The 24290-nt window shown below is 41.2% G+C and overlaps 1 protein-coding gene across 1 annotated transcript in view; it reads right to left on the minus strand.

The window, feature by feature from the left end:
• Positions 1–590: 590 nt before the first annotated feature.
• PHF14 (PHD finger protein 14) overlaps positions 591–24290 on the minus strand; it is a 380891-nt gene continuing 357191 nt past the window's right edge. The window contains exon 19 of the mRNA XM_075922308.1: positions 591–623. Within this exon, the coding sequence (XP_075778423.1) occupies positions 606–623 (18 nt within the window). The 3' untranslated portion in view covers positions 591–605. The remainder of the gene's footprint in view (positions 624–24290) is intronic.

Genomic DNA, 24290 nt, shown 5'->3' on the forward strand with positions numbered 1-24290 from the left:
GTGGATTCTGATTTCTTATTGCAGGGCAGACACTTTGGTAAAAAGAAAAGTTATGCACACAAAGAATATTTTTCAGGTGACTGGCAAATGGGGAAACTGTCCAAAGAGAATGGCTTATTTATTCTCCCTAAACTCAAAGTGTATTGCTATATATGCAAACTATTTTGTGTCAGTGACTACTCTATTCAATTTATAACAGGTTTGGATGATTGGAAAAATTCAGTCACTAGAATTACTTCTCATGACCAGTAGAAGGATCATCTTGGCACACTGTCAATGATGCTCCAGTATCAGAAGTCTGTCAGAATTGATGCAGAACAGATGGAGAAGATGAAAGAAAAATCATGTAAATAGAGGACTGAAGTCCTAAAAAGAATAGTTGCTGTCATAAGATTCCTTGCTGAACGAGGACTAGCCTTTCGTGAGGGCACCGAAGTGCATGACTGTCCTAACAATGGACACCACCTTGGTTGCATTCAACTTCTAGTTGAATTGGATTCATTTCTCACAACACATGCAACAACATGGCAATCCAGGAAGAGGAAATGTATCTTACCTTTCATTAATTATATGCGATGAATTTATTGATCCATTGGGATCCAAAGTTATGGTGCAGATAATATCTGAAATCAAGAAGGCAAAGTATCATGGAATCAATATCGATTCATCCCCGGATATTAGTCATACTGATCTGCTTACAGTGGTGTTTTGTTATATACTCAGTGATAGAAATGAGGTTGAGCAATTTCTTCAGTTCATTCTCATTGAACAACATGATGGAAAATACGTATATGATCTTTTGCAGGAGATTCTCAAGTTTCATGGCATTGATACTGAAAGCTGCAGGTCACAGTCATACGATAACCCCAGCAATATGAGTGGCATTTATTTAGGGGTTCAAGCTAGGTTTTGTGAAGCTAACAATTTGGCCGAATGGGTTCCACGTATGGCCCAAAGTCTGAATTTGGTTGGATTAGCTGCTTTTGAGTGTTGCCAAGCAGCAGTCAGGTTTTGAGGGATTTTGAGGTCATTCTTTACATTCTTCTCAACTTCACCCCAGAGATGGTCTAAATTAGTAAATAACATGAAGCAAAATACCCATACTGTACAAAGTGAATCAAACAAAATAGTCAGCATGGAACAATACTACAAGAGCATTATATATGAATTAATCTGAAATTCATCAGGCTTTGATAGAATCATAGAATAATAGGACTGGAAGGGACCTCGAGAGGTGATAGAGTCTAGTCCCCTGACTCCATGGCAGGACCAAATACTGTCTAGACCATCCCTGATAGACATTTATCTAACCTACTCTTAAATATCTCCAGAGATGGGGATTCCACAGCCTCCTTGGGCAATTTATTCCAGTGTTTGACTACCCTGACAGTTAGGAACTTTTTCCTAAGGTCCAACCTAAACCTCCCTTGCTGCAGTTTAAGCCCATTGTTTCTTGTTCTAGCCTTAGAGGCCAAGATGAACAAGTTTTCTCCCTCCTCCTTATGACACCCTTTTAGATACCTGAAAATGGCTATCATGTCCCCTCTCAGTCTTCTCTTTTCTAAACTAAACATACCCAATTCTTTCAGCCTTCCTTCATAGGTCATGTTCTCTAGACCTTTAATCATTCTTGTTGCTCTTCTCTGGACCCTCTCCAATTTCTCCACATCTTTCTTGAAATGCGGTTCCCAGAACTGGACACAATACTCCAACTGAGGCCTAACCTATGCAGAGTAGAGCGGAAGAATGACTTCTCGTGTCTTGCTCACAACACACCTGTTAATGCATCCCAGAATCATGTTTGCTTTTTTTGCAACAGCATCACACTGCTGGCTCATATTCAGCTTGTGGTCCACTATAACCCCTAGATCTCTTTCTGCTGTACTCCTTACTAGACAGTCGCTTCTCATTCTGTATGTGTGAAACTGATTGTTCCTTCCTAAGTGGAGCACTTTACATTTGTCTTTATTAAACTTCATCCTGTTTACCTCAGACCATTTCTCCAATTTGTCCAGATCATTTTGAATTATGACCCTATCCTCCAGATTAGTCGCAACCCCACCCAGCTTGGTATCATCTGCAAACTTAATAAGCGTACTTTCTATGCCAATATCTAAATCATTGAAGATATTAAAGGGAGCCAGTCCCAAAACAGACCCCTGCAGAACCCCACTAGTTATACCTTTCCAGCAGGATTGTGAACCATTAATAACTTCTCTCTGAGTACAGTTATCCAGCCAGTTATGCACCCACCTTATAGTAGCCCCATCTAAGTTGTATTTGCCTAGTTTATTGATAAGAATATCATGCGAGACTGTATCAAACACCTTACTAAATTCTAGGTATACCACATCCACTGCTTCTCCCTTATCCACAAGACTCGTTATCTCATCAAAGAAAGCTATCAGATTGGTTTGATATGATTTATTCTTTACAAATCCATGCTAGCTGTTCCCGATCACCTTGCCACCTTCCAAGTGTTTACAGATGATTTCCTTAATTACTTGCTCCATTATCTTCCCTGATAATAGACATAGCTGAAAGTGATCAACAACCCCACCAGCAACTGTCCATAAGGAAAGTCACTGACTAAGAACCTGGATCAATTTGAGATAGCTTTGATGAGCGTTATTTGGAATCACACACTACAAAAGACTAAATCTTGTGAATAAAGCTCCACAGGAGTCTGGCACTGAGTTGTGCACTCATGAATTTATGCGATGGACTTTTAGCACACCTTTGTGATACCCACGATAAATTTCACGTGTTTGAGGCAACTGCAAAAGATCTCACACTAGGACTATAATGAGACTACACAATACAAATGACTGAGAAAGCAATTTTTTGATGAAGTTAGTATGGCTAATACTGTCTCAGCTTTGAGTGCCAGGGACAAATTTCACACAGTGCTTCCAACCTATCATGGATAAACTTATTGTTGAGATGGTCCAATGAAGAGCAGGATATGCCACATTGAATGAAAGGTTCAGTTTTCTTGTGGATAGATCAATGTCCAGTGCTGAAGTCACCTCTAGGGCAAGGGCATTAGTAGATATCTATCCATCAGATCTCAAACATGCATTTACAGATGAATTTCTATTGTTCTCACATATGTATACAAAAAAGAAATCTGTGGCAGCAATCATCAGTGCACAAATAGCAGACAAGTTGGTGACAAGTTTTCCAAATGTCACTTTCTGAAAGGAATGTTCTCTCACCATCTTGGGAACAAATTGTGAAGGGGAACGCTCTTTTTCAAAGCTAAAATATATAAAGAACAGTCTTTGGTCTACCATGGGACAGAAACAACTATCGTCTCTTGCACTAGTTTCAATCGAGAGTGAGCTTTTTTAGAAAAATGACATTTGATGATGTAATCTGAGATTTTGGTAAGAAAAAGTTGCAAAGTAAATATTTAAAAATTGTATATTATATCTGTACATTGACTACAGATTTAATTCATATGCATTTAATTGATCTTTAGCATTTGCACATGTATTCTAATAAAAAATAAGTGTGATTTAGCAGTTTTCTTTTCTTATTTGAGTTAATTGTGAATTTTTTTTTTAGGCCCTACATTTTTCATAGACCTTATGCTCTGTGCCTATGAATAATCTGGCTCAGACTGGTACCAATGGTCCTATGGCACGGACAGTCAATCCCCACAAAATGCTTCACACTCATAAATAAAGACTCATAACCTTTCAGTGGGATAGTGTTACGATGAACATTTTGCACACAGGAAAAAATACAAACCTCTCTGTGCCTAAAATAACTCATGACTAGTAGTGAAGGAACTGGACTGAGAGTCTGGTTTACTTCCTGACTCATCCAGATTTGCCCAAGGTCATACAAGACTACATCTTGTGTAGGTATGTGATTTTCTGCTCACATGCACATAACCTTGTTGCCCTCAAGCTAGCATGAGAATGAATGGTAGGGTAGCATGCACAACAGCAGCAGTACCATTTAGCCATGCAGAATAACTAACATCTGCTTTTAGACATGGTTATCTCTGGCATGGCTAAGCCATGCTTCCTTTGTTGCTGCCTAAGGTACAAAGGTGATCTGAAGAAGTGGGTCTGCCCTGCAAAAGCTCATTACCTAATAAACTATCTTGTTAGTCTTTAAAGTGCTACATAATTTTTCTTTCCTTTTGTTTTACTAAGATCACACTAACACAGCTACCTCTCTATGACTAAGCTACACTAGCTACACTCATACTTGCACTTGCTCGATGAGAGCTAGTGTGTGTGGATATGTGTACACAAGCTGGGAATCACCCCCTTAGGCTGCATTTACACTAAGCTAAAATAGTAAAAATAGGATACGCTCTCCTATAAAGGGTGGAGTGAAAAATCAAATACATTAACAATGAGGCACTCACATTAGGGTAATATAGATCAATTGAATTGTGCCAGATTTGGGAGAACTAGCATCTGATTGACATTGAACTACAGATTTTTTTAATATGTGGGAATGAAGTGACACGAAAAGCTAAATGCAGGCTGTAAATTTACACCCTTAGTGTGTAGAATGAACTGCTCAAATTATTTTTTCTTGAGCGCTATTATTAGAAAATGGTAGTTCTCTGTGGTTAAGAGTGGCAGATGGCATATACGAGTAAATGGTGTGCATTTGCAGTAAACAAATTCTTTATCTTTGACGGGTCATGGGGAGAACTAAAATGGTCTCCAATTCAGTCAGGGAGTATGCTGAAAGATACTGACATTAATATATTTCACCGTAATTAGTATTTTTGAAAGTGAGATTAAAGAACTGACAGATTTTTTTGGTGAAGATTTTAAAAATATGGGTAAGGAGCTGACAGCATGATATAATTTGTGCATGTGCTGCAAACTGTTCAATACCTGCTACTGAGGATACAGTCAAGAGTTTGGTGCCACTGATGTGGTCAACTTTTAATCCTGGCATTTGATGACAAGTTATGGGACTTAATGGCTTTTGTTCCTGGGGTGTCACCATGAAGACTATACAATTGTTTTCTGCCTTGTAAGGCAATTAAATCAAACTTCTGTAACTGTTCAGCAGTTTTGCCTTCATCAGCAGATGAAATTGTAATCAATGGCAATACAATTAGATTTTTGTATAATAAGATTAATAATGTGAGCACTCTTTGTGTAATGTTTATATGAAGTTCAGATAAAACATTACGGAAAAAAAATCAAACACTTCATTATAGTTTTTTTCTTTTATATTAAAAAGAAGGAGTGCTGAAACCACACAAGATTCACCAAAGAAATATTGTCTGGGTTTTTAAGGCTAGCCATAAACATTTTGTGACGATTGTACCTTTTCACGTGCCTAACTTGGGTACATACACAGTACAGGAGAGTGTACAAATCAGTTATTTGCCCAAGCTTATCCGCATGCCTGATTAGCCATGTAAGGTTGCAAATAACTGGGCTGGTACACTCGTATCAAGAATTAGCATTAATAAGCTAGGCACGCACATGTATGTGCATGCAGTGATGAGTGCCTGCTTTCAACTCTGACCATTTGCAACCACTCTGTTAATATCTGATTTCTAAAAAGTCTCAGAAAGTTAGTCTGTAACTCTAAAAACAACACGCAGTCCTATAGCATCTTAGAGACTAACAAAATCATAAAGGATCATGAGCTTTGTGGGTAAGACCCACTTCATGAGAGGAGTACTGATTTCTAGTGCTTCTTCTAATGATAAACTGTTCACGTTGACATCCTGTTGGTCAGCCAGTTTGGAATCTTGTTGATTATTTCACAATTAGTTTCTCTTCCTAATGGAGTCAAGTATTTCTTTGTGTATATTCCTTATGAACAAGCAAGGTTGAATCAAACCCTCATTTTCCTGAACATGGAATCAAACAACAGGAGATAGTTTCATTGCTCGATTTTCCAAGACTTTTTCTCCAATCAGAACTCAACCCAGAAAAAGCCGCTTCTCTTAGCTGTGGATCAGTATCATGTTGCAAGTGCTTCTCTGCCTGTCCTTGGCTTTCTGCTGCCTTCTCTATTGCTTCTGCAGTGTTTTAACTGCTTCATCTCTCTCATATGCACTCAGATCCACCAAAACAATACCTATATTTGTATTCAACCCACAGAGCTGAAACAATAGGAGTAACTGCCCAAGAGAGACCTCCTGCAAGGCCCATCATGAACTAAATGATCATATTCCAGAAGGAGTTCAGCTGCTTCTTGCATTTAGCCTGTTATGTATGTGATGGGTTTTCATCTCCAAGGTACAATCTAGGAGCCATGGGAACTGCAGTGTCCCTCTAGTCATCCAGCTGGGCTGACCTTTTTTCCCTCCCCAGGCCATTATCCCCCAGTATGGCAGTGGGGGGCACCACTCACCCAAACTGAGATACTGGAGGCCTGTTCCTAACCCACCCAAATACAAACAACCGACACTAGCCAATTCCCAGCTCCCCAGATACCCACTTCCCATTGAAGTATAAACCTAAAATTCTACCCTCTAGCACTGGAAAGCGATCGGTACAGTGTAAATTCATAAATTGTTCACTTTCCCTTTGATGTGGGATAGATACGCAACAAGCCTGTGCTACACCACACTGAGATTTTTCCCCAGATACTTCACTCAAAGGCACATTGGTGATATAGTTTATTAACTATAGAAAGATAATTTTAAGTAACAGTAAGGGAAAGCAAACAGATCAAAGCACATTACCTAGTAAATGAACAAAAATGCAAACTAAACCTAACATACTAGATAGCATGAAACAAAAAAAAAAAATAAAAAAAGGACTATGTAGCACTTTAAAGACTAACAAGATGGTTTATTTGGTGATGAACTTTTGCGGGCCAGACCCACTTCCTCAGATCAAATAGTGGAAGAAAATTGTCACAACCATATATACCAAAGGATACAATAAAAAAAAATGAACACATATGAAAAGGACAAATCAAATTTCAGAACAGAATCGGGATGGGGGGGGGGTAAATGTCTGTGAGCTAATGATATTAGAGGTGATAATTGGGGGAGCTATCTTTGTAATGAGTAAGATAATTAGAGTCTTTATTGAAACTTAAGCGTAAAGTGTCAAATTTAAGCATGAATGAGAGTTCAGAGGATTCTCTTTTAAGTGTAGTCTTAAAAGGCCTTTGAAGCAGGATGCACGTAATCAAGTCATTGAGACAATGTCCTTTCTGGTTGAAATGGCAAGAAACTGTTTTCTTTGTGATCCTGTCTAATATCTGTTTTGTGGGCATTGATCCTTTGGCAAAGTGTCTGAGACGTTTGTCCAATGTACTTAGTGTGGATATGACTGACTGATAGACACAAGGAGTCCACTAGGTTTCCTTTTAACCCCGGGACCAGCACTTTTCCCAGGTCACGCTGTTTTTCAGGTGTTTCCAGCAATGTCCTTCTGTGGGGAGTGAGGCCACTAGATTACATCACACTCCACCTCAAATAGCTTTTACATACAGCAGGAACTTTTTGCCCCAAAAACAGTTCCCAGACCAGTTAATGGAAAAATACAGGTACTCAGAATGGAGTTCCATAGCACGTGATATGCTCACATGTCCTTGCAAGCCCTGCTGAGTCACAGCAGCCATTACTTACGAGTTGGCTGAAACATTTACAAGAAATGTGATGTATTGTAGCGAGAGTATAATCTGCAGTTAAGGGTCCTGAGATAATCGTCTGTGAACAATTACATATAAAATTAACTCATGAAGTAAGTTAAAAATATTAAACTAAGTTTGGAATACATTACCTCTCAGCTTCTTGTCTCAAGTTTCAACTGGCACCTCTTGTCTGGCCTGTCATTAAAGGCTTTGTCTATACTGCAGGGGTTTTGCACAAGAAGCCTTTTGCAGAAGAGTTCTCGCACAAAAACTTATTGCGCAAAAGCGCATCCACACCTCAAAAGCTCATTGCAAAAGTGATGTGCTTTTGCGCAAGAGAGCGTTCACACTGATGGACACTCTTGCGCAAGAAAGTTCTGATGGCTATTCACAGAATGGCCTTCAGAGCACCTGTACTTTTTAGGATAGGCTCTTTTTGTGTAAGAAACCCCTGTTGAACGTCCACACACATCTTTTTGCGCAAGAACTCTTGCGCAAAAAGGAGTTATGCCTCATAGAAGGAGGTATACCTACACCGCAAAAAGCCCTGTGTTCTGTTGACTATCTGTAGCTTTTCTTGTGCAAAAACGCACTTGAGGTGCGGACACTCTGCAGGTTTTTGCGCAAAAATGGCTGTTTTTACACGAAAACCCTGTAGTGTAGATATAGCCAAAGAGACCCTTTAAAAGCTTTTATAGAACGTAGTTAGGTACTTTCAAGAACACCTCTAGGAAATAACTATCAGAGTGATCTCAAAATTAGAGTTCTTTCAGCTTTTTTCCCTTCAATAATCCAATGAAAACTGTGTTTTAAACAAATAAATATACTGCCGCTGTATTTGGAACCCAAACATTACAGTTCTAAGAACCTGAAAAGGAAGCTGTCATCATTGACTTTCATTATTCAGAATGCTACATGAAAACAAAGCTTATAACTAGTGAGGAATAAATTTTTTGGTTTTGTTTTTAAAACTTACACTTCTAGTAATAAGGCGTTATCAGCACCACTGGTACACGGATGTGCTAGTCGACATGGTAGTATTTTTAAACTGCCTGTGCCCATTTAACATTTCATCCGAACAGGCCGACCACTAGAGGTGGGGGCAAAGGGAGCACTTGCTACTGCAGGATTAGTGGCAGCCAGAGCCCTGGGCCCTTTAAATCACCACCAGAGCACTGTGCAGTATGCTCCAGGCAGCTAGATCGGTGGGAGAGTGCGGGTAGTGAAGTGCATCATCAGCAGTGCTGAGGGCTGTTTGCCATCCAGCCCCACCCCGTTCTGTGAGTGCAGAGCCAAGGTCTCCCCTACCTTGCCAGGGGCCCAGCAAGTTTGCTGGCCCTTCTGATCCTGAACAGCAAAATTCTCTTTGATGTTTCTTTGAGTTTCTGCCAAAACCTCCGTTAAACATGTCTCCCACCCCCACCCACACACACACCCTATTTATCCAATTTAGATAATCCTATGCAGTCTTTCAAAGATCATTTTTGACAAGTTACATGCTTCATACACGCCTACCTCTGTGTTGATTATCAAGGTAATTAGAGTTATGATTCAAGTCAGACAACTGTAACACAATGGGTTGACCTACATTAGGTGCAATTCTATCATCTTCAATGTCATAAAAGCTTACAATGAGCCCTGTCTGGGGGTTGGAGGAGGGGAAGTGGGATGCAGGGGTGGAATGAAGGGGGGCATATAGGTCAGTCGCCCCGGTGGTGGTGAGTTAAAGGGGCCTCAGGCTTATTAAAACTTAGAATAATCAACATCACTGACCTCCCGTGGTCTGGCAAATTCTCTGGTTTGGCCCTGGTCAGATCCCAAGGGTGCCAGACTAGAGAGGTTCAACCTGTACTATGTTTAAAGAAAAACAAGGCCCTTTTACTTAAATCACATTGACATTGATGAAGCTCTGTAGCAATATAACTTAGGACAAAAAGTTAGGTCCTTTAGATCATGAGCTTGTGATCAGATTTACATACACAGATCTTTCTGCCCCATGAGGAATGGTTTTGACTTCAGTGAGACCCAAACAAGTGCAAGTCATCTGTCCACACTGGTACAATTGCAGGCTTGGGGTACATCATTTTCAGTTTTTCTTCCCCTTGACTAAGGATTCCAATACCTCTGTCAAAAACTACAGATCCACCACACTTTGAACAACAGCCCTGGCCTTAAGGTTTCTCAAGGTGAGGGTCTTAAACCAGAGGCACCGAAAAATCATTAGTCACTTCTAAAAACCACGTCCTTCTTGTCTATTGTACTGTTGTTGGAACTATTGACTATGAGACTTCCATAGCATAATGTGGTAAATTATTCAGATTTTCAAATGAGGTAAACAAAGAACCCCCAATAATTTTTATGAGGTTCAGTTCCTTGTTTTTATATTATGGTAATGAAGGCTGTAAACTGCCTCTTCACAAATACACTAAAATAATTTCTGGATCTTCTCTCTTGCACTCACATGCTGCAGCCCAGTATGCAGGTAGACAGCTATTTCTCTCTCGAACAACCACACAGCTCTACTCTCTTCTTTTCAAGCAATGCCCTTGGTATTAAAAGAAAAAAAGAACTATGACTTGTTATCAGAAGCCATCAGATTGATGTATTAGTATTATTTGTAATGGCTGCATTGTTCTCCAAGATGCCAGCTGCCAAAGGAATAATCAAAGCCATTGGATTCCCCCCCTCCCTTTTATAGAAAATTTGTGAAGATTACTTTAAAAAAAAAGTATTTAATGTTATTCAGCAAAACAGAGGGGGAAAAAGCTAAATGAGGCAGAACAAACAGAACTTCTTTGAGATGTCTAGCAGAAAATTCCCTGGGAGAAGCTCCAAATAGCTACAATAAAATTGATTTTAGAGGCATAACAGTTTGTGATACTGCTATGGTGCACACGGGGGGCCAACAGCATTGTTGGCCCATGGGCAAGAGGAGCTAGCTCCATGCTCCCAAAAGGGGTGGAGCCTCAGGCAGAAGAGGGGAGCGGCAGGGGCAGCTAGCACGGTGCCCTGGCGACTATTTAAAAAGCCCGGGATTCCTGCCACCACTGTTCTGGGAGCCCTGGGCCTTTTTGAATCATCAGACATTGGAACAACTGCTCTCTTTGCCTCCCCTCTTGGCAGGCCTGGTTGCACATGCCTCCAACACAGTGTTAACAGGAAAAACAGGCATCATAATCAACGTTAAAGAGAAATGAAATTGCCAAATCCACCTTATCATTGCCTCTTCACATTTTCCTCCTACTTCTGTCTATACACTTTCTTCCATGCTGACCTCTATACTTGGAATGAGCTTCCCTTCTCAGAGCTTTGAGCTTCTCATTTTCAATGATACCATTAACATTTGCATTTAATGATCAAAACTGACCATCATATATTTGTATTATAACTTTAATTTAACCTTCTTTCTTTTTCCCCCTACTACTTTCACTTACTGAGTTATATCTAAAACTTGGCCCCAATCCTACTTTTGGCTGTGCAAGACAGTCAACTGAAGGGTTGGTGCCTTAAACTGTAAATTAAGTCTCTAAGGAGACTGTCTTATTTATTCAGTGAAGTGTTTAGCATGCTTGAGGCACTGAATAAATAAAATAAAAGCACTAAAGTGGGACTGGCTGTTTCAAAATGCATATACTAATTGTTTCAGTACACTGACTTGAAAGTGATAAGTAGATACAGAAGAGCTATAACTTAGTCACCTCCAAAACTACAGCCAGTTGAAAAGTGGTAGAAAAATAAATAAGAAGAACAGACACATACGAATTTCCATAAGAAAAAAGGAATAGTTGCATGGTTTTTTGTATTCAGATGGAAGTCCACCTCTGATTTCCCAAAAAATAAACAAATGAATTTAAGAGATTTGTTTCCTATGTGGTTCTCTAATCTCGACACTCCTTCTGCTACTCTTCCCTATTTTATTCTCTCCCAGTAATTCTAATTCTTTGGTCTACACATGAGGATCTTTTCCTGGGTTAGGGTTTTTCTTGTTTGTTTACATGCATACATAGTGGCATCCTTGAATTATATTACAACTACTCGTAGTTGGATATTTAAACAGAGATCCAGCTACCAAGGGGAAGTCAGGACACTTGTGTGCCACTGTCATGGTATTAATGATAGCATCTGATGGTTCTCTTTCTTAAGCTAACTGAAAATTAGAGCACCACACTACTCAGTTACATGCCAAACAGAGGATCTTGTGTTTATATATAAACAAAGCATGAGACAGCAAATGTTAATAGTGCCAGATATAAACATGCAAAATATGGAAAAAAGTCATTACAGTGTTGCCAGTCCTCTCAATTTATTGTACATTTCACAACATTTTGTGTTTCTTAAAAATCTTGGTTTTGGAGTGATGTTGATTTGTGCAAATCTCACCTGTCATTTAACACTGAAAAATCTTGAGAACATGATCCAACTGCACATTAAAGATTCAAAACTCAGAAGGCAAAAAAAAAAAAAAATTGACTTCGCTCCTTAAGGTTTCTATTTCACTTTTTTTTCCTTATTGGCGGGGCAGAGGATTGATTCATTATTTTTGAATACTTGGGGAGGATAGTACTGAAATCACGACTAAGTGCTTGGATTCAGTGAACAGGTATTACCTTGAAGAGGAAACAGAACAACACATTCTTAAGAAAGAGAGTACACATACTAAATGAATTGTGCAGGGCAAATATCTACACTAATATGGTAGAGACTAATGAAAGCAGGAATTCAGCCTAACAGAGGCAAGTAGCTAGCCTGTAGGGCTCTTTTCTGGGTGCTCATGAGAGTTTCCAGGAAGGGCAGGCAGGGACATACAAGTGGTCCACTCTAGGTAGGGTGACCATCCATCCCATTTTTAATGGGACAGTCCCTTACTTTAGCTCTCTAACAGTCATCCAGGGAGTCTCTCACACTATTGCCAGTTTCCCAGCAGCAGTGTCCCCACCCGGACAGCCCACAGCTCCCTTGTGGCAGCAGGTAAGGTAGGTAACCTGATCCCAGGGCTTCCCCACACTCAGCCCCCTGTGCACCTCCACATACCTCCAGCCCTGACTCCTGCAGCTCCCCCTCACACTACCAGCCCACTCTGGAGGACAGCAATATGAGGACAAGGCGGGCACTTCTAAAGAGCAGTAACCACTTCATTGTAAGTATATTTAACCCATTTTAGTTATAATAATGTTGCTGCAATATGACTTTTGAATGGGTGCTCAGTCAACGTAATGTTATTTTGAACATTTGCGTCACATACTCCTGTTTGATTGCTGTTGAACTCACTTAAATCCGAGCACTTTTTCCGGGTGTCCCCTATTCAGCCTAGGAAAATATGGTCACCCTAACTGTAGGCTCTGTCCATGACACTCTCCATTTCTGGATTGTCCTACCCTACTTTACCACCCGAGCTCCTGCCCCTGTTGTAGTTTTCTGACTCTTCCCATAGGTCTGGTATCAGCAGAATTCTAGTTATACTGGAAAGTCAAATCATGGATGTTCATACCACAGACTGGCCTGGTAATCAATAGGTAAATGCAGATATTGGTGGTCAGCACTCAGTGGCAGCCTCACAACAGCTGCACAAATAAAGGAGCTGGGAGGCTGAGGGCCAGGGTGACTGCCGGAGGAACGAGCACTGGAGAAGGAAGGCCAAAGCACAACTGGAATTACAGCTAGCAAGGGCTGTGAAGGGTAACAAGAAAGTTTTCTACAGGCAAGTTAGCAATAAGAGGATGGTCAGAGAGGGTGTGGGACCCTTACTGGATGAGGGAGGTAACCTAGTGACAGATGATGTGGGAAAAGCTGAAGTACTCAATGCTTTGTTTGCCTCTGCCTTCACAAACAAAGTCAGCTCCCAGATCACTGCACTAGGCAATGGGAAGGAGGTGGGCAGCCCTCGGAGAAAGAACAGGTTAAGAATTATTTAGAAAAGTTGGACATACACAAATCCATGGGGCCAGATTTATTGCATCCAAGGGTGCTGAGGGAGTTGGCTGATGTCATTGCAGATCCATTGGCCATTATCTTTGAAGTACTCATGGCAATTGGAGGAGGTCCCGGATGATTGGAAAAAGGCAAATGTAGTGCTCATCCTTTTAAAAAGGGAACAAAGACAATCCAGGGAATAATCAGCTTCAACTCAGTCCCTAGAAAAATCCTGGAGGGGATCCTCAAGGAAACCATATTGAAGCACTTGGAAGAGAGGATAATGATCAGGAATAGTCAAGGTGGATTCACCAAGGGCAAATCATGCCTGATCAACCCACTTACTTTCTATGACAAGGAAACTGACTCTGGGACATGGGGAAGTCAGTGGATGTGATATACCTTGATTTTAGCAAAGCTTTTGATACAGTCTCCCACAGTATTTTTGCCAGTAAGTTAAGGAAGTATGGATTGGATTCATTAACTGTAAGATGGATAGAAAGGTGGCTAGATTGTCGGGCTCAACAGAAAGCAATCAATGGCTCAATGTCTGGTTGGCAGTTAGTATTAAGAAGAGTGCCCCAAGGTTTGGATCTAGGGCCAGTTTTGTTCAACATTTTTATTAATGGATGAGCAAGTTTACAGATGACACTAAGCTAGGGGATAGGGTCCAGAGTGATCTAAACAAACTGGAGGATTAGGCCAAAAGAAATCTGATGAGGTTCAACAAGGACAAGCGCAGAGTCCTGCACTTGGGACGGAAGTAACTCAAGCACTATTACAGGCTGGGGACCAACTGGCTAAGCAGAAGTTTGGCAGAAAAGGACCTGGGGATTGCAGTGGATGAGAACCTGGATATGAGTTAACAGTGTGCTATTGTAGCCAAGAAGGCTAAATGGCATATTAGGGTGAATTAGAAGGTGCATTGCCAGCAGATCTAGAGAAGTGATTATTCCCCTTTATTCGGCACTGGTGAGGTCACATCTGGAGTATTACATACAATTCTGGGCCCCCCATTACAGAAAGGATGTGGATGCATTGGAGAAAGTTCAGCCTAGGGCAACAAAAAATTATTAGGGGGCTGGAGCGCATGATTTATGGGGATAGGCTTAGGGATTTGGGCTTGTTTAGTGTACAGAAGAGTGGGGGGGGGGGGATTTGATAGTCTTTAACTATTTGAAGGGAGGTTCTAAAGAGGATGGAGAGAGCCTGTTCTCAGTAGTGACAGATGGCAGTATGAGGAGAAATGGTTTCAAGTTGTAGTAGGGGAGGTCTAGGTTGGATATTAGGAAAAACTATTGCACTAGGAGGGTGGTGAAGCACTGGAGTGTGTTACAGAGGGAGGTGGTGGAATCTCCATCCCTAGAGGTTTTTAAGTACCGGCTTGACAAAGCCCTGGCTGGGATGATTTAATTGGGGTTGGTCCTGCTTTGGGCAGCAGGCTTGACTCCATGACCTCCTGAGGTCTCTTCCAGCTCTATAATTCTAACAAAACTCCTGCCAGCAAGTGCTGAGAAGCCACCCAGAGATGGCACACTGAGAAGGAATGACCAGTTCTGCAGACTGCAAAAGCCTACAAGAACCAAGGGAAATAGGAAAAAAGCCCAGACTACAGCAGGAGGCAGCCAGATTCTGCTTAGCCAGCTTATGGGCTCTGTACTGGAATACAGAGGAATGGGAAGGCCTAGTTTCCCTACTGATTCTGAGAGACTCAAGAATTGAAGGGGTTTCTAGACACAGCAACGAGAACCTTCTGTAATCTTTAGGCAGCCAACTTCTGTTCTACCATCCAGAGCCCTGCCTCCCAAACCAAGAGTGAACCTAAGCATCTGCAGCCACAGCCCACATCCTGCACAGCAAATCACTCCACATATCTTATAAGAAGGTGTAGTGCTGCTAGTGCAGATGAGCTATCAAAGCAACGATGGTATCTGTGCATCATTTCCAGAAGAGATGACACACTATGGCTACATCTAGACTACATCCCTTTTTCGTAAAAGGGATGTAAATTAGACATATCGTAATTGCTAATGAAGCGGGGATTTAAATCTCCCCTGCTTCATTAGCATAAAACTGGCTGCCGTTTTTTTCCCCGCACGGAGCTTTGTCGGAAAAAAGCGCCAGTCAGGACGCTGATCTTGCGGAAAATAAAGCCTTTTCACAGATCCCTATGAAATAAGGGATAAGGGATCTTTCAGAAAAGGCTTTATTTTCCGCAAGATCAGCGTCTAGACTGGCGCTTTTTTCCGACAAAGCTCCATGCGGAAAAAAAAGCGGCAGCCATTTTTATGCTAATGAAGCGGGGGAGATTTAAATCCCCGCTTCATTAGCAATTGTGATACATCTAATTTACATCCCTTTTACGAAAAAGGGAAATAGTCTAGACGTAGCCTATGGTTCCTGACAAGGAGCCCTTTCTCAGTACCTGACATGCGAGATCAATCAGAGACAGTCCTTAGCCTTGTCCCTGTGCACACTAGTATGAGGGATAGTGTGTGCACTATGACTGCATAGTGTTAAGACAGTAATCTAAACCTTTTCAATTTACTGCATTTGAGTGTGATAGCTCAGCTTAGTTGAGGTACATGAACATTAGATTTTAACATTTAACACTACTCAGGTCATTTCATATACAGTTACAAGGCCAGGTTTTCTTTTTATTAACTTAATTATGTCGATATTATGTCCTTGAAAGAGAATACATAACAGTGTAGCGTCATTTTTAAAAAGTTCTGTTGCAGATGAGCAAGGATGAGTTACGCAGGTCACTCCAAAGAAGTGTAATGCTATTCTACAATACAGGTTTTACACTATGTTGTAGTACAGATTTAGTAGCACTCCATAAATCATGTAAATTAACATTTGGACTAGAGTTAATATTCAAATTATTACGGAATATTTTGAAATCACTAATTAGTTGCATCTCTATATTAAGATAGACCTAGACATGCTATACATAACATATTATTGAAGGAAGATGATTTGCAGTGCGCAAGACACATACCTCTAGCTCTATAAACAGAAAGGAAAAGATGTAAATATATTTGGCCAATACACACACCTTAAAATAATATAACTAAAAATGTATGTATTGGCTAATCCCAAGTCAATATGTAAAAGAAAATTAATGTGGTATCGATATCCCTCATCCCTTTTAACAAGGATTATAATTTTTAAAGGAATTTGTCTTTAATCTCTTATCAGTGTCCCCTTAATGCAATATAAAATCCTTGTTCTTTATTATGAACCACTGAGCAATATAAAACTTCTTTTGATATCTATCATTTACATAAGACATTGGAAGAGAGAAATAACTTAGTATTAGCCCAAAGAAACCATGACAGAGTGACTGGATTCAAGAATAAAAATGTCCCTCTCTAAAAGACTGCAGGTAAACTCTTAGCTGAAAATAATTTTTGGTACCATCCTGGATTCAGTTTGGCTTTATCTGTGTCTAATCAGTGCCCCATTTCTTTGGTATTGTCCTTAGAAGGGCTCAGCCTTGTAAGCTGGTCTCTAATATGAAGATGTAAAAGTTTCTTGCCCATCTTCACACAGTTTAATACTAAAAGTTTGCCCTTTGTAACTAAAGAACTTGAAAGGAAATCTCTGCCTCTATTTCAAACTTTCTTTCCTGTATTATCGGTTTAAACCGTTCCTCTTTCTTTTGTCAAAAGTTGATATATCAAAAAGACAGACATTTTACATCCTTCATAAGACAAATATTAAATAATCTTTGCAGCTCTCAAAATCTTCTTTTTCTGCACAGACGTTCTCTAATATCTCAAAGCCAGATGTTTCACAGTTGGAGGGGTGAAGGTGCAAAACCAGGCTGTATGTACTCAATTAATCTTAAAAGAAATTTTTTGGATCTTCTAGGGTGCCGTGAGAAATATTTCAACTATCGTAAAAAAAAAAATCACTCTTTCCTCTCCTTCTGCAATAACGTTTACACTATTACGGTTAAGTCTTTCTCCATTTTCAATAACTTTGCATTTATTTTTGACTCTTTGAGGCACTTCTATACTGCCACTAGTGATGAATCCGCAACTGAAATGATTCCATTGGTCTGGGGCGGATGGGAGTTTTGCGGGGCTCCCCTCTGGAGACAAAATAGAAAAAAAGGTGCCAAATGCACAAATTGAAGGCTATTTTCATATTAAATGTGAATTGGGTAAATTTGATAGAAACTTAATTTAGTTGGATAATTTTTAATTATATTGTAATTCATTCTTAAACATAATTCTTCATTAATAATTAAACATTTTCATTTGTATTTAAGTCTACTATAGCTGTCTAGCTCTTTTGGTAGCACATTCTTCAATTATGTCAGTAGAGTCCATTTCTTTACACAGGTAGTTTTCAATCGATATAATCGAAAGGCCTACAAAACGCTCCTGGCTCACAGTAGATTCTCTTTGGCTGCCCATGGCTGGTATTTCCCAGGCAGCATTGGGACTTGAGGGGGCCAGATGGAGTGTGGCTGTTGGGACTTGCGGGGCCAGGCAGCATTAGGTGGTGAGACTGGGGGGGGGGGGGAGAGAGAGAAAACAGGCAGTGTGTGGGTGCTGGGATTTGGGGGGCAGGCAGCGTGTGGGTGTTGGGACTTGGGGGGCAGGCAAGGTGGAGCTACGTGGAGGATGGTGCACAGATGCGCCATAGGGAGGACCGGTGGCAGGGGTGTCTGACTCAGACAGGCCAAAATGACCATTTCAGCCTCTCGAACAGCTCCTGGCTGGACGAGGGCAGCTGGCAACTCTCCCTGCTCCCAGGTACATGTGTGTGTGTGGGGGGGGGGGGAGAAGAGGGAGGCTCTGTCTGTGGAGCTGGATCGCGCTGCGCCCACGAGTGGGGGGAGGTGGGGACTGGCAGGAGGAGACGGGGTCTTCCTGGTGGGCGGGTTGCTCTGCCCCCAGGCACAGTGGGAAAGGGGTCTGGGCTCCCCCCAGGGGAGAGACCATGCCACCCCCAGCCTCTCTCTGGGTGGGGCAGGAGGGTGGAGCAGTGGGATACTCGGGTGCCATGGCCAAGCGTTGCTCTTCGCCTCCATGGCAATGAGCCGCCGCTGCATGCATGCCACAGGCTAAGGGAGCCGCTCATGGACTCGCAGCGAAGGGCAGTAGGGCAGGCAGCTCCAGCAGGTAAGGACAGCAGTGGCAGATATACGACAGGGCAAGCAGGGCTGGCGCGGCGCCTATTGAATCGCAGGGCCTGGGGCAGCTGCCCCGCTCACCCTGCCCTATATCCGCTGCTGCCACTGGTATTCCGCCCTTTCCTAGATCAGCTCAAAGATCAGCTTTTGTAGATCAGCACTAGAACGGGTTGAGATTTTTATATTAAACATTTTATTCAGAAAATGCTAATTTGTCAAACCAATTTTTCACAGAAATACATTGAACATGTGTGTGTCTCAGCCCACAATGGAATTTTTGGATGGGGGGGAGGAGGGAAGGGAGTGCCCATTCCAGAACAGCTAATAGCCCAAGGATGTACAGGACCATGATGTGTGCCCTGGATCAGGCAAAGCAGGGAATCCATATCCAAGCTGTGTGCTCTAACCAATGGACTACTGGCTATACAGGAGTGTGTAGGGTTGTCTCTTTTTGCACCCCACATTACAAAAGGTCCAGCTTTTGTTCAAATGTGGAACAAAAATAAACATAAAAAATGTTTTGCCAAACAGAATTCCAGCCAGCCCAAATCTGTACCAGCTTTTCGAACTAGTATTTTTAATTCTCTTTTTGTTACTGGAGGAGAATGCCGGGGGGTGCAGGTCTATGGCTCAGGAAACTCAAACTGCCCTGCAAAGGAGGAAGCTGAATGCAGGGTAAGGTGAACAAAGAACTTTATTAAACTCTGTACATAGCTACTGTCCATGTGGCTGAGATGTTCCAGCCTGACTTCGCATATTCCCTAGTCTACTCGTGTCAATAAAAGTACCTCTAGGGAACATTGGCCCTGACTCCTGTTCTGGTCACGATACAAGCCCCGTGCCTGCGTGTATTCCGAGAACAGTCCCAATAATTTCCCTTTCAAACAAAAGTTTAGGCCAATTCAGATTTCCCCCTTCTGTCCATCTGTGGATGTTCATGAACCTTTGAGGGGAGTAGGACACAATTCAAAATATAGCCTTTATTTTCAGCTGCAATTACCACTGATTTTAGTGCAAGTTCATGTGCTTTTCACCTTTAAGACTCAGGCAACATGTACATCAAAGTGTTTCAGTGAAAGGGCATGATACAGGAGCTCTATTTTTAGTTAGTCAACCTAGTTGGCAGTTGTAGTCCACCTAGTAAGCTGCTTTTTAAGAAAAAAGTCTTCTCCACTCTCACGGGATTTGGGTTTCCAGTGTGCAAAGGCAGCAAAACTGCATTAAATTAATTGTGTCATGTCTGGAGCTAGAATCATAATTTTAAAAGCTTCCTCTTCCTTTTCTCTGATCCTATAATTCAATCATCTTTTGCTGTACACCAGGAGACAAAAAACAAAGGGAAAAGTGTTCAGGAGAATTGACTGATTCTGAAGGAAAGAATATTAAAAGCACAACTGCAAATCATCTCAATATGAAGAAAGGATAGTAGGAAGCCAATATGGCTCCCTCAGGAACTCTTCAATGACCTAAATAACCAAAAAAAGGCAACAAAGTGAAAACACGGATGAATTGCTAAGAAAGAATACAATAGAACAGCAAAAGCACGTAGGGACAACATCAGAAAGTCTAATGCACAAAATGAGAGACCTAGCAAGGGATATAAAAGGTAATGAAAGGAGAAAGATAGACAAAGGAAAATGTAAGTCCTCTACTTGATGGGGAAGGAAATCCAACAACCAATAATATCAAGACGGCTCAGATATTGAATGCCTATTTTACTTCAGTCTTGACTAAAATGGTTAATGGTAGCCAGATGCCTAACACAATATTAAAACCAAGGAAGGACAGAAGGAATGCAAACCAACATAGAGAAAGAACGTGATAGAAAATATCAGATGAGACATGTATCCAAGACAGCAGGTTTTGATGAAATTCACACTAGCGTTCTTAAGAAACTTGCTGAATCAATTCCAGAGCTATTAGCAATTATCTTAAAGAACTCCTGGAAGATGACTAAGTACTGGAAAAGAGTGCATATAGCATCTATCTTTGAAAAGGGAAACAAGGGAGGAGCCAGGTAGTTAGACATCAGTTAACCTATGATATATGGAAAGACATTAGAACAAGTAATTTGTAAGAAATTGCCAGCCTGGATGTATCAAGAACAAGTCATGCTTAACCAACCAAATTTCCTTGACAGTGTTGCTGGCCTAATGGATAGGGGAATACAATAGATATTATATAGGGTGGTTTTACACAATTAATTGTGTTAGTAATAGAATTTATTTAAATATTTTGGATATTTTCTACATTTTTCAATGTACCAATTTTAAGTAGAACACAGAATACAAAGTACACAGCACTCATTTTCTATATATATATTTTTATCACAAATATTTGTATTGCAAAAACAGTATTTTTCAAATCACTTCATACAAGTACTGTATTGCAGTCTCTTTATCATCAAAATTGAACGTACGCATGTAGAATTATACACAAAAAAATTGCATTAAAAATAAAATAAATTTACATCCTAAAAGTCTACTCAGTCCTACTTCTTATTCAGCCAATCAAATTTGATTACAATTTGCAGGAGATAATGCTGCCCCTTTTTTTGTTTACAATATAACCTGAAAGTGAGAGCAGGTGTTCACATGGCACTGTTGTAGCCAGCATCACAAGGTATTTGTGTGCCAGATGACTCTTTAGTGTATGTATCCTTCCAATGCTTCAACTATGGTTCCAAAGGACATGCATTCATACTGATGAGTTCTGCTCGATAAGGATCCAAAGCAGAGTGGATTGACTCCAGTTCATTTTCGTCATCTGAGTCAGATGCCATCAGCAGAAGGAGGATTTTCTTTTTTAGTGGTTCAGTTCTGTAGTTTCCACATTAGAATGATGCTCTTTTAAGACTTCTGCAAATATGTTCCACATCTCATTACTCTCAGATTTTGGATGGCACCTCAGAGTCTTAAACCTTGGGTTGAATGCTGTAGCTATTTTTAGAAGTCTCATATTGGTACCTTCTTTGTGTTTTGGCAAATCTGCTGTGAGGGTCATCATCCAAGATAGCTCTCACATGAAATATATGGAAGAATGTGGGTAAAACAAGAGACATACAATTCTCCCCCAAGAAATTCAGTCACAAATTTAATTAACACATTTTTAATGATCTCCATCAGCATGGAAGCATATCATTTGGAATGGTGGCTGAAGCATGAAGGGGCATACGAATGTTTAACATATCTGGAACAAATACCTTGCAACATTCAGTACGAAATTGCACGTGAACACCTGTTATCATTTTCAGATGACATTGTAAATAAGAAGCAGGCAGATTTATCTCCCTAAATGTACACAAACTTTTTTGTCTTAGTGAAAGGATAATCAAGAAATAGGGCTGAGTGAATTTATAGGCTCTAAAGTTTTACACTATTTTGTTTTTCAGTGCAGTTACACAACAACAGAAGTCTACATTTGTAAATTTCACTTTCACAATAAAGCGCTTGCACTACTGTATTTGTATGAAGTGAAATACTATTTTATATTTTTACAGTGGAAATATCTGTAATATATATTGAGTATTGTACACTTCATATTCTGTGTAACAGAAATCAATATATTTGAAAACCACCCAAAATATTTAATACATTTCAATTCTTGTTCTATTGTTTAACAGTGTAATCAATCAGATTTTTTTTAGTTAATTGTATAAACTAACTGATCGACAGCCCTACTTCACACACATTTTAGGAGTTCTCAGTTACAAAACCTCACGAAAGAGTTCAGTTTTCCCCACTCTATGATTATTCCCCCATTTTTTTAAATTCAAGTATGGATAGGATACAGATGTTGCATTTCAAATCAATTAATGATTGGGCAACAAGCCTTTTAAATCTCAGGCTATACAGGCTTATTTGCTGGAACCTACTTTTAAAAATTGCCTCATTTCATTTGGACTTTTTAGAAAACATTACAAATAATGGGTGAAGGGAAACACCTATTTGTTATTTTCAAGTGTCAAACAACTATTTATGTGCTTACCTATTTATAGCCATTATGATACTGAGTGTAGATTAAAAGATGGTATTCGCTATGACCCCATTGCCATTTTCACATAATTATATTTCTGAAAAAAGCTTTCCATGGCTTGGTTTCCATTCTAGCAATGATTTCTACCCCCCTCCCCCTTCCCCCGGAAAAGCTTAAACAAAATCACTCAAGTCATTTAAAAATATATTCTACCAGACATGTTTAAAAAGAAGGCTGTGACGTAGCGGTGGGCAATACTTTTTGATGGTGGGGCCACTCCAAGGTTTTTGTAAGTGGTCAAGGGAAGCACTTTTCTATGGGGAGGGGGAGCAGGGTCTGGGACAGAGCTTGGGTGCAGAAGGGAGCTCAGGATAGGGTATTGGTGTACTGGTGCAAGAGAAGGTATGGGGTATGAGAGAGTTTGGGTGAAGGAGGGGGTTGTGATCTGGAGCAGGAGACTAGGGTACAGGGTTCAGAATTCAGAATGGGATATGGGTGCAGGAGAGGGTTCTAACCTGGAGGAGGATTGTAGAATGGGGTGTAGGGTCAGGGAGGTAGTTGTGACATGGGGATAGAGAGGTATTGGGTGGTGACCTAGAATCAAAGAATACGTAGAACTAGAAGGGACCTTGAGAGGACATCAAGTCCAGTCCCTTGCCCACAGGTCAGGACCAAGCACCATATTGATCATCCTTGGATCAGGAGGGGGTGTTGACCTGAATCAGGTGAGTTGAGGTGCAGGAGGGGATGGGGTGCCAGAGATAAGCAACTCCTGAGCAGGGCCTAACTAGGCAGCTCCCAGCCAGCGGTCCAATGGGACCCTGTGCCAGGCTCCCTGTCTGCCGCTGTCCCAGAGCTCAGAGTGTTTGATCCATGTGCTTCTGTGCTGCATGGGTTAGGGGAAATCTGAACGCACGTCTCTGCCCCCAGCACAGTATCTCAGCTCCCATTGGCTGGTTCCAGACAATGGAAGCTGAATGATTGTGCTGGGGGTGGAACAGCACACAAAGGATCCCCCTCCACTCCCTCCTCAGAGAGGCAGATGGAGCAGCTGCTCTAAGCCCTGGGGATGCTCCTTGCCTGAGGCTCCTGGTGGGGTGGCCATGGGCTGGACTAAAAGGCCTGGCAGGCCATATCTTGCCTGCCCCAGGCTAAGGGGTTGCTCCTCTTAATGATTTAAATACAACATACCAATAAAATGGACTGTTCCAGCTATTACACAGTAGAGCCCCATTTGTCACATCAAATGGGGACCGGGGTCGAATCAGATGACCAAAAATTCAGATAATCAGGAGAATGGGGAAGTGCGAGGTTCAAGTGCCATCTAGTGGCCACAGGATGAATTGCAGCTCCCCACTTCCCTAGCCATGGGGCAGGTAGGAGAGGATTGTTCCATCCAACGGACAGAGAGAATTAGGAACTGCTTCGAGTCAACCAATGCAGAGAAGCAGAACAATTCCCAAGCAGATGATTCGTTCTGGCTCATTTACTGAGCCTAAGAGAGAAAAACAAAATCCTGAGTCTCCTCCCCGTCACTGACCCTTCTCCCCCAGCTCATCCAATCAGCAGTAAGGCTCTGAGGGGCAGGAAGCTATGGGGAAAGGGAAATGAAAAAGACATATTCCAATGTCCCCAGTGATACACTGCTTAGGGACAAGAGGCC

This window comes from Pelodiscus sinensis, chromosome 2 (genome assembly GCF_049634645.1).
Source record: "Pelodiscus sinensis isolate JC-2024 chromosome 2, ASM4963464v1, whole genome shotgun sequence".
Taxonomy (NCBI): Eukaryota; Metazoa; Chordata; order Testudines; family Trionychidae; genus Pelodiscus; species Pelodiscus sinensis.